We start from the raw sequence: 12,091 nt of genomic DNA on the forward strand, positions 1-12,091 counted from the left end.
TATTTTCCTATTCTCTGCTACATAAAGGTTGTCTAGAAAAGATAGTACTTTAGCGATAACATTGCTACTTGTTTAAAGTTACCTATACATAATAGATCTATTTATTTGTAGAAACAACATCACTGAGTTGTTGATTTTAAGATGTACAAGTAATTATGAGATAACGTTAATTTCCCTGCAATGCCGAACACTGTCAAACTAGGTATTAGATTAAACACGAAAGTCACTTGACCGCTTCGTCTTACAAACGTAGTCCCCATTTTCCTCTCTGGTTGTGAGCATTATAGAAAATATTATAACGCAATTTGATGCATATTAATGCCTCTTCGTTACATTTATTCGTTTTTTAATTATTATAAGAAGAGCTTTTAAAAATGTGTTACCTATCTATGGAATAAAACAAAGGGGAATTCGAGTATCTAGGGCTGGTGTGTACTTCTCGCATCGTATCGCCATGGCGGTACAGCAAGGAAACACCGCCAGCCAAGGCTTGGAACCGGTTTTAAAAAATAGAGGTAAATACCGGGTCTTTTCGGTTTTAATCCGAACTTGCATAAGAACGCGAAAGTTAAACTTTATTGAAACCTAAATAAACCGGTTTATTCGACGAGCGACGAGATGTACGACCGGCCTGGTGGTATGCTGCGTAAACATATACACCACATAGAAGGAAACCGGTTTTTATTGTTCTGAACCGGTTAATCTGACAAGAACTTTATGAAAATGTTCTCCTAAAAACCGGTTTTAAAATAACGTTTTTACGAACGAAACCGAAATTAAAAGGTTTTGCGCCAAGTACAGCTTAGAAATTTAACCAGTTTCCGAGCTTTGCCGCCAGCCGCCAGCGTAAATGTGCACCAATTTTATTTTCAATAATGTCAATATCCAGGGAGGAAAATGGGCACTACGTTTGTATGGAGATGCGGTCATACAGTATCCGCTTAAGTAGATTTACAAACACTTGTTATAGTTTGACGAAACTACTATGTTTATTTTTTATTGAATGGTCATGTCATACCAAAGTCAACTGTTATGATTATTAGGTATGAATTATGAGTAATGGCGTGAACTCATCGCTCAACGTTTTCGCACACTAGCGATTACCTTCTTACTTTAAACACTTATATCCGCCCACATACGTTTTCAAACAAAACATACAATTACATGTTACTACGCAATTAACATTTGGTATTATTGTAAGCGACAGCTATTTCATGGAATTTATTATACCTACATCATATTTTCATTGAATTTTTCTCCTAAAATGAAATCTTTAATTGACTGAATTCATAAAACTATAAGCTTCAATTAGTTAATTTATGTTGAATAAATACATAAGTCAAAATTATCCCTGTGTTACAAATACATAACTCAAAATTATAGATAAGACAAGTGATTAAAGATTTCTCAAAAGCTTGTAACTTGTAATACAAGCAGATGTCACTTTTTGACAGCTTTTGTTAGAGAAGGGACTTCCACTTGTACCTACTACAAGCTACAAGCTTTTGGCCTCTGATCGAGGCTTGTAGCGTACTTATGAATACTTAATGCCATAAGTTTTTATAAATACGATTAATATATATCCACAATTTTTTATTATCACGACTTCAGTACTCCTAGTGTAAATAAATTCGATTTCGAAAAGTAACGTACGCGTTTGCGTTTAGTCTCATTTTGTATTGGATTTAGAAAGAGCGCGCCAAACGAGACGTTTTGGAAACTCAAAATCCTATACAAAATGAGACGCAAACGCGTTCGTCACATTATGATGTCGATTAAATTTACACTAGGGGTACAGTTCTCAATGATGGTGAGAAAATGATCAATAAGCTCGATTTCTTTTCTACTTGCCAATTGCCCACAAATTAAATGCTATCATAGCTTTAATTTAGCAGATATAAATACATAAATAAATATTATAGGACATTATTACACAAATCGACACATCCTATTATATATTGTTCTACAATTTATGCAGGAAAATTTTACACCAGAAACCTATTCCGATTAGACATACTTTAAATGAGAAACATTTTGGAAAACTTGACATTATCTCACGAACAAGAGATACAATGCTTTAGCTTATCATCCCTGACACAAATTTTCATCTTTCCAGATTTCAGAAGCCAGCTTCGTGACAAGCTTGGAAGAGGCGCCGTGTCGCATCGACCAATGCACACAGACCCCACCTAGCGGGAAGGCGAGGCCCCGCACCCTGCAAAGGTACCACACCTCAGACCATCTCTACGAGAGGGCCCATCGGACGAGACACAAGCACGAGTTCAGACCTAAGAGCTTGTTCAGCGACTCCTGCCCGTTCATAGGGAAGCCACCGAGCTATGATAGTGGATACAGTTCAAAGTAAGAGGGTTAAGGGTATGATGGTGTAAATGCATGGATAGAGGTAGCGACGCGAGTGTTTGTTTTATTTAACCGATTTCAAAAAGGAGGAGGGTCTCAATTCCTCGGGATTTTTAGCTGTTTTATGAATGCTATTTCTTGGAGACTTTGAATATTAATCGGTCCCATTGTCATCAGGCAGGGTTCTGATGATAGGATCATTTAGAGGGAATCGATGGAACTCTTCAAATATACACCTTACAAATATACACTCATGCATTTGGCTCTCTGAAAGCACCATTTGATGGGGAGGAACTGAATATGAAGACAATAAAATTCTGTAATTTTAACTGTTTTTTGAAGTCGGTTCTTGCTAAATTATTCTAAGTAGGTATATATTACTGAACGGGAAAGTTAGTAATTCGTCGCCAGTCTCCAAGTCGCTACCGCTATCTGTGCATTTGTCTGTGTTAGTTTAGGTTGAGGATTTGTGACTAATTTCTTGTTGATTCGGGACTTCTCTAGAAAATTGAGTCGTGTCGAGTGCGAGTCAATTTGAGCGTTTCGTGTGCGTTCAATAAGATTTATACGCGCAAAATCGAAATAAGATATTTTTACAAAATCGATATGGTCACATAAACAGCTTTTGTCTTAAGACGGGTTGGGTTGGCTGATTTTGGTCTATTTTGCTTAACATTACTCAGATGACAAAGACTAGACTAAAACTTATAGACACGAGCACGATGGCTGGCAGTCCTACACTACATATGTAAATGACGAATCAGCTAGATAGTCGAACCTGGCTTAAAACAAAGGCTGGTTATGTGACACACGTTATTATCAAATAACTTATTCTCTTCCATTTATAGATCAATCAAACTCAGCCACCAGCAATACCAAAATCTTAACTATTTCATTACTGCAAGTCGCGGTATTATATAAAGTTTAGCCTTCAAACAATGGGTGATAATCAAGGGCTGAAATCTAGAACAAGCCATCATTCTTCCTGATTGATCTGCTAATAATTACCTACATTAATTATTCAATCAATTACCTTCGTATTTCGTAATATCACCATCAATATTCTTTTATTGTTTGCTTACTACCACGCAATGGAGACAATTACTTGTCTTAAGAGTCCGCAGCAAGCACGGTTCTCCATACAAACGTAGTTACGCTCTCATTTTAAAGATTGTTCTGAAACTTTGTATTTAAAATGTCACCTTCCAATACAAACAGAGTTTCGTTCTCATTATAAAACTACGTATCGCGTAGTACGTAAACTAATTACAGACATAGATATACGAGTACCTTATCCTAATGTAAGTACCTACAAAGTTTCAAAGCAATCTAGCTAGTCATTTTAAAAGAGAGCGTAACTAAGTTTGTATAAAGAACCGAGCTTGCTGCGGACTCTTAAGGGCTCTAGTTTATATTGCTAATCGGAATGTCGCAAATTGTGTGGCATAGCGTGTTTATTTTTATACATAGAATGAAACCTCCTTTTATGCAAAAATCTTTGTGAAGGGACTTGGAATCGTGCTGTTAATTGTTTTGTGCTTCCTTAAATCGTATTAAAAACTAACAAAGAACTTGTGATGTCTAATTCCGTAACATAGATAATGCAATCGTTTTACAAACTGCGCCCTGGAATTAGTTAAACTGGATGCCAGCCGCTACGTTTTAGCTTAAACTCGCTGTTATTACTTATACCCGAATTGCTACATTATATTTGTTTATGTACCACAATGCAGTTCGATTGGGCAGATTGGGCAATAAATTTGAACAATTGAAGTGTCATTTAGTGTCTAAGATATTAAAACGAGTTAAGAAACAATCATTTCAATTGCCCTATGACCTATACCACGATATTATCAAACTTGACGCTTTAAAAAGCGCTACATATAAATTTGGTAAGAACCTAAGAACGAATAGAGGACGACTCACACTACAACATTACGGGTCCGGACCGAGTCTTCTGTACTTCGTTTTCTATGACGGGTGATCGTTGATCACGTCATGCTTTCTAAGAAAACCATTCTAGCGTGGGTCATCCTTATCTGTGTATCTGTCTCACGTGTGATTTTGGTCAAATTCATTCTTGTACAAGGCGGATTCTCTATCCTAGCTGCTACGTTTGTGGGATAAAATCGGGTGCGTTGTGCAATTTTTCAAAATCCCCTCATTATAAACTCATAACATTAACTACACTGAACCGATTTCCCCCAGATTCAAAGTGACGGTGACCGACAGCCCAACGATATCGATCACGCCGCCCCACAGCCTGGACTACGTGTGCGCTAAAGGAGGAGCAAGCCCCAACGGTAGCGCGACGCCAAACGGCATGGTTCCGAGCCGGTCGCCAGCGACAGTGCTACTGAACCCAGGGTACCTGTCGCCTTGCCAGTGCAACCAGTCTATGAAGGTTAGTGTAAAATCCCTACAAAGATTCCTTCCATTCTTAGTTTTATTTGTTGATTACTCTGCCTGAAATACGTCTGTGCCAAGGAAGGAGCCAGTCCCGATAGAAGTGCGACGCCGAACGGCAGGGTTCCGAGCCGGTCGCCAGCGACAGTGCTACTGAATCCAGGGTACCTGTCGCCTTGCCAGTGCAAACAGTCTATGAAGGTTATTGTAAACTCCCTGCAAAGATTCCTATCCTTCCTACATTTATTCGTCGATTACGCTGCCAAGGAAGGAGCGAGTCCCAATAGAAGCGCGACGCCAAACGGCATGGTGCTGAATCTGGTTCAAAAACGTTTCCGAAAACCGGCGTCTTATCTGTGGAAATTACAAAAGTAAACGATTTGGATACATTTTCCTAAGAGTTTCATTATGCAAATTAAAGAAGCAGGTTTTGACATGCCAATAAGGATAAAGTACCCAAATTAGGCTCGTTAAAGTCCGTTTATTTTATATTGTCCACAGGAAAGTCGCCTTGCTATATCTCTATGAATGTTGTTCACACAGTTTTAGTCCTTTACTAGCAATATGCGATACACGTAAAAAGTCTAAATGAAAACACGGTGCCAAAAGGTTAGCACCGAGTCCAACCCGGTCGCCAGCTACGCGGGGTATATGGCTTAGTTTAAATGAAAATAAAATCGATGCTAAACGAGTGAAATCAGTCTGAAGCTTTGGCTGCCTTTCTACTGAGGTGGAGATAAGCGGAGATGAGAGGAGACGTGCGAAATTTAACCAATAGCATTGTATTAAATCACATCTCTTCCCCGCTTCGCTGGATAACAACCAATGCTAATCAATTTCACACCAGGGGCCGCACGTCTCGTCTCATCTCAGCTCATCTGCGCCTTCGAAAAGGAATCCACTGATGACTAACACTTTAGAGCTTCTTGGTCTAAGTTTAAAATCGAACTTAAACTTCGGGTTGACTATTGAGTCCAGGGCTAAAACTGCTGCCAAAAAACTTGGTGTCCTATTTAAGGTGAGGCGGTATTTCACGCCGAAACAGCTTCTCTCCCTATACCAAGCACAGGTCCGCTCGAGCATGGAATACTGCTGCCACCTATGGGACGGTTCCGCCAAATATCAGCTGGCGGCCCTGGACTCGATAGAGCGCCGGGCTCATAGACTTTTTGGCGATGACCCATCTATCAAGTCAAAATTACAGAGCCTTGAGCATCGCCGTCGAGTCGCTAGCCTATCGGTGTTCTATCGGATACATTTCGGGGAGTGTGCACAGGAACTGCACGATCTGATCCCACCTTCCCCTTTCCATCATCGGACGTCCAGGCGTGGGGAGCGAATGCACCCGTTCGTGGTACACATTCCATTTGTTCGCACTAAACGGTTTGCCTCCTCTTTTTTGTTACGGACGGCTAAAGAATGGAATGCGCTCCCGCCCTCTGTATTCCCTGATAAATATGACCTCGGTCTCTTTAAAGCAAGAGTGAATAGGCTACTACTGAATCGGTGAGCTCCATCTTAGGCCCTGTCTTCACTTTCCATCAGGTGTGACTAGAGCCAATCGCCAATCAGTTTTTAATAAAAAAAAAAAAAATCCACTAAAACTGAACCCATTCTTCAAGCTAGGTAGGAAAGTGAACAGTATCAGATTGCCTTATTTTCTATACATATTTGACGGCGTCTTTTTGTATTAAAACCTTTAAATCAGGTATCCACCTAATTGCGAAGTTAAATACTTACCTATCTAGAATGATATCTTAACGATTTTGTCCCAAATACGAGACGGATCTTAATGAAAACATAACGACGTGTTAATGTTATACCGTTAGTAATCTAAGTACTTCCTCCCAAACTTCCACTTGCTTGCCGACATTTGTTCAATATTCATTCGTGAGGACGATCATATTGTGTCTAAACCGTTACAAAGAAATACAGTGTTCTTTTGAGTCAAACTTGAAAGTGTTTTAGCGTCAAAATAGCTCAACTTTTTAGTGTTTACAAAGCGTTTCCAAAATTGCAGAGATTTTTTTTCGAAATATTTCATCATCTTTGAAGAGGATTTATAAAAGCAAAACTGTTAAATAATGTTTTTGTATACAACTAGGAATCTATAATAGGTTGGTAAATTGGATTGAAATAAGGAGATTGCCAATCGTTCAATGTCTCATAGGACGCTGATGAAACATTATTCAATTACATCGGCATCGTTTCGCGCTCACGTAAGTACATGGCATATTTAGCGTCCAAAAGCTACGTAAACGCTTAGCTTGAGTTGTATGCTTGTGTGCCACTGACGCGGAATATTAACGAACCTGATTTTAAGAGTAGGTATTTGTGATAAAAGGTAAAAATTGTGATTTCTTCTTTTATCCCCTTCTAATTTCCTGGCTTTACGCATCCACTTAATGAAATAATTAACTATAATCAAGTATTTATTCACAGAGCGTTAGCGAAGTCGCCCTCGCCATGCCGGGATCCCCTGGCTGGACCGGCGAGGAGCCCGCGAACGGCTGGCCCGGCGGACTGTCCTGGCGACGACTGCACATGTCCCGGGCCAAGCTGAAAGCCACCGCTACCACCTCGGAGCTGCTATCAGGTGATGTACATACAACGTGTCCCAAAACTCAACGATAAGCCGGCACCAGAGGATGGAGCTGCTTATGATTAGTCGAGAAAAAATAAGGAAAAAAATATATCTCAATTATTTTAGAAATTACAGAAAAAAAATGAAATTCATTGATAATCGACATCCCTAATGGTATTTTTAACGACCATGTCTACAAATATTCAAATATTACTGTTTTTTATTTTGTTTTTGGAAACTTCAGTAGCCCTGCTATCTAACACAGTTCTTAAAAATACCAAAATACATGTAGTTTTTACACAAAAAATAATCAAAATTCATTTTGTCCCTACAATTTTGAAAGATTGTTTCTTACAGTCCACTTTCAATCATCATGGTGTAAAAAAATAGTATCGACACCACTATGGCAATTATTTTCAAAAGTTGACGCAACTAACCAAGATTCCAAAATGGTATAATACTTTGGGTAACCTAGTCACAACAAAAAACAACGAATTTTTAAACAAGAACCGACATTTTTAAATGTTGATATTAATCACTTTTGAAAAGGGTTGTTGTTGCAAGTTTTAACATTTCAATGGAAAATGTGGGTAGTTAATACAATTTTCAAGTCAGTACACTCTGATCCTTTGTTCGCTGTGCACCGTTCCGTATTAATTGATGTGGCTCTCATACTAACAACTCTTGGCTTTGCTTTTTGGACTGGTGATCTGCAAACTGTACTGACCTGGCATTATTTTGGACTGTGATTGTGTTTTGTGTATTGGACTTTTTCCGTATTCTGGATTGTTTAGCGTTTATCATGCCGCTACCGTACACACCGTTGGAATACGCTAATATGCATCTCATTTATGGAGAATGCCGATGCAATGCTAACGCTGCTAGCAGATTGTATCGAGAAAGGTACCCAAATGTTCAAAGACATCCGGATTATCGAGTGTTTATTAATGTACATCAAGCCTTTGCGGAAGGTCGTTTACCATTTGACAGGAGACACACTGGAAGACCTAGATTGGAACGCGATGAAGAAGTTCTCAATGAAATAGAAAACGATTCAACTACCTCGGTACGTGCCATAGAACTAGCTACGGGAATACCAAAAAGTTCTGCACATCGAATTCTAAAACGTCACAGACTTCACCCATATCACTACAGGCGTGTGCAGACGTTACTACCGCGGGACTATCCACATCGGGTCGCATTTTGCCGTGCGATGCTGCAAAAGCACAGGGAAGATCCCCAATTCTTAGACAAAGTTCTATGGTCGGATGAATCAACCTGCAAGAAAGATGGCTATTCAAATCTACACAACTTACATAGTTGGAGCAATGAAAATCCGCACTTGATGAGAGAAGACAAATCTCAGTATCAATTCAAGGTTAACTTATGGACGGGCATCTTAAATGGAAATGTAATTGGACCCTTTGAGTTACAAGGAAACCTTAATGGTGATGGCTATTTGACCTTTTTACAAAACGACTTGCCTGAATTATTTGAAGACGTGCCTTTACGTGATTTACAAAACATGTGGTTTCAAAATGATGGTTGCCCAGCTCACTATGCCCGTGCAGTGCGAGAATACTTAAACCAAGAGTATCCAGGGCGTTGGATCGGGCGACTTGGTCCTATCTTGTGGCCACCCCGTTCGCCCGACCTGAACCCCCTGGACTTCTTCTACTGGGGCTGTCTTAAAGACAAAATCTACTCAAAACCCATAGCAACATTGGACGAGCTTCGCCAAAAAATCACACAAGCTGCGGATCATATCAATGGTAGAAGATATGCACGACGGATAAAACGATCATTTCTAAGGCGATGTCATGTCTGTATTAATGCCGGTGGCAGGCAATTTGAACATTTACTGTAGTATTAATAATGTAGTAAATGAATTAAAAAAAAAAGGAAAAAAAATTGTACCATTTCTTTGCATTTATTCAACATTTTTCAACAACAAAAATCCTTTTTTGGGTACAGTAAAAGTGATTACCGCCAACATTAAATAATGTCGATTCTTGTTTAAAAATTCGTTGTTTTTTTTTGTGACTAGGTTTCCTAAAGTATTATACCATTTTGGAATCTTGGTTAGTTGCGTCAACTTTTGAAAATAATTGCCATAGTGGTGTCGATACTATTTTTTTACACCATGATGATTGAAAGTGGACTGTAAGAAAAAATCTTTCAAAATTGTAGGGACAAAATGAATTTTGATTATTTTTTGTGTAAAAACTACATGTATTATGGTATTTTTAAGAACTGTGTTAGATAGCAGGGCTACTTAAGTTTCCAAAAACAAAAAAAAAAACAGTAATATTTGAATATTTGTGACATGGTCGTTAAAAATACCATTAGGGATGTCGATTTTCGATGAATTTCATTTTTTTTCTATAATTTCTAAAATAATTGAGATATATTTTTTCCTTATTTTTTCTCGACTAATCATAAGCAGCTCCATCCTCTGGTGCCGGCTTATCGTTGAGTTTTGGGACACGTTGTATACAGTGGAAGTCTATCTTGGGTCGAGCTGGACTGGCGAGGAGCCCGCGAATTTATGGCCCGGCAGATTGTCCTGGAGGCGACTACACATGTTCCGGGCCAAGCTGAAAGCCACCGCCACCACCTCGGAGCTACTGACAAGTGAATTTATATACAGTGGAAGTCTAGTGTATCTTGGCTGGACTGATGATGAGGAGCCCGCTAACAATAGGGCTGTAATATTTACTTTACTACCCTCATATTGCTAGTTAGCATCCTAAGCTTAAAGGCATTCTTAAAACAAAAATGTTACTTTACTAATCCGCGACAAATACGTAAATAATATAATAAGTACCGTAAGAAACACGTCATACTATTTGTTATTCCGCGATACGCCTGATTCTAATTATTATTTAAAGGGTTTCTATTAAATATTAGGTAGGTACTCTGTTTATTCTTGGTCACCAGATAATTGGTTACGGTTGCTCACTAGTCGAGATCCCAACTGTTAAGTAAAAAAAAAAAAATGTTATAACGTAAAAGTTCGTGCAGTTAATGAAAATAACCGTTTCAAAATCACGTCAAGGATTTTTGTTATAATAGTTACTTCAAAAAAGTGGCCCCTTATCTTAATTAGTATAATCCATTGAAGATGTTGTCATAAAGCAATGAGAGGAAGACTACGCTATTTCACAAGTACGAACAAGGAAATGTATGAAGTAATTACATAGTTACCCTGTGCCAACGCTCCAGAAATGTCTTATACCATTGGTCTTCATTTGCTGCCGATAAGTAAGAAATTAATGTTTTTTGACCCACTATGAATTAACAATAACAATTACTGAATTTAGTCCATCGCTTTTATCTAATAGCCTGGTTAATTTTAGATTCCATCAACTCTCAATAGTCCTTACACCCTGACGGGTGCTGCCTCTGCGCATCTGCTCGGTGTAAGTAAGCACATTTCCATAATGTGTCAAAAGGGCCTCTACGAGTTGGCGTCGGTTCCACGCACGGCTCCTAAAGGTCCGTAACACCATTGTTCCGTGATGGAAAAGACATACAATTATTGATTTTACAATCGCCACTTTAACCCTTCAGGATTATTATTGTTAGCTAAGTGTTTTGACTAATTAGGTACCTACACTTACTATATATATTTACTAAATTACTTACGTTACTATAATTTATTTACCTACCTGGTTAATAGCATTCAAAAAGATTAAAATACTCTACGAAACAGCGTTTGTCATAGGATAAGTGTTCTATAATAGTTCTATATAACATCAATGTCAACTCTGATGTTTGGTCAGTCCTTATCTAACTTTATGACATAAGCCCGTTGAAATGGGATTTCAGAAATACCGAGCCCGACTACTGTCTTGTTTAGTATTCCTGTCACACGCGGGGATTCACTATTAATTCCTTTTCTATTTTTCCCGTATGACGAAAAATCTGCATATTTTCCTCTTTTGTGGTACCTAATTTGGTTTATGTACGATTATGATAAGGATAAATTTATTATAGTACTAAGCTACATTAATTGGGTATGCAATGAAGGTTCACATTTACTTTTTTAAGTTATAAAGTAAGTTGAGGAAACAACGTGATGAATAGGGTAAATGCCACTTGGGACGGGTAACTACCCGGGTAAATACCGGCGGTAATTTACCCGGTGTATAGCCGATATTAACCTACCCATGGGTAAATAAATACGCAGGTATTTATGTTTTTCACCGGAATTTATTTGTTATTTTATTTTTTATTTATTTATTAAGCTTACTGTGGGACTTAGTTAATTTGTGTAATATGACCTATAAATATTTATTCATTTATTAATTTGCCGTGCTAAGTGGCCTCTGATTTTCAATACCAAAAAATTGAGTTTATACTTTGTGAATGACATATCAATTTTAATTTAAATTAATTCTAAAAGATGGTTATTAAGAGAACTTTGATGCGACAAAACATTAGAAATTGGTTAATTTATGAAAATTAAAGATACTGATGGGTGGGGATTAAAACAAAAATTGGTATTATGACAACTTGTGAAAACGGTTCGTTTTAAGACAAAAGTCCCACTATTATGACCTTTTTATAGGAAATATATTAAGCTTTATTTAATTTGTACAAACAAAAATTTTCAATATGAATAACAGATTACTAGAAATATACAAAATCACTTTTAACCTATCAGTATTGAAGATATGAGTGAAATATTAAACATTAAGAAATAAAAACAAAGATAAGATATTAGTATTTTATACA

General features: G+C 37.9%; 1 protein-coding gene across 6 annotated transcripts in view; it reads left to right on the forward strand.

Moving 5' to 3' along the window:
• LOC133529241 (calcium release-activated calcium channel protein 1-like) overlaps positions 1–12,091 on the forward strand; it is an 89,310-nt gene that overhangs the window by 69,129 nt on the left and 8,090 nt on the right. For 3 of the 6 annotated variants that reach the window (XM_061866924.1, XM_061866923.1, XM_061866925.1), the window contains 3 exons: positions 2,117–2,361; positions 4,570–4,765; positions 7,210–7,363. In XM_061866924.1, the coding sequence (XP_061722908.1) occupies positions 2,117–2,361; positions 4,570–4,765; positions 7,210–7,363 (595 nt within the window). The remainder of the gene's footprint in view (positions 1–2,116; positions 2,362–4,569; positions 4,766–7,209; positions 7,364–12,091) is intronic. The other 3 variants (XM_061866927.1, XM_061866926.1, XM_061866928.1) reach the window with 1 other exon arrangement.

The sequence above is a fragment of the Cydia pomonella genome, chromosome 20, assembly GCF_033807575.1.
Source record: "Cydia pomonella isolate Wapato2018A chromosome 20, ilCydPomo1, whole genome shotgun sequence".
NCBI classification, from domain to species: domain Eukaryota; kingdom Metazoa; phylum Arthropoda; class Insecta; order Lepidoptera; family Tortricidae; genus Cydia; species Cydia pomonella.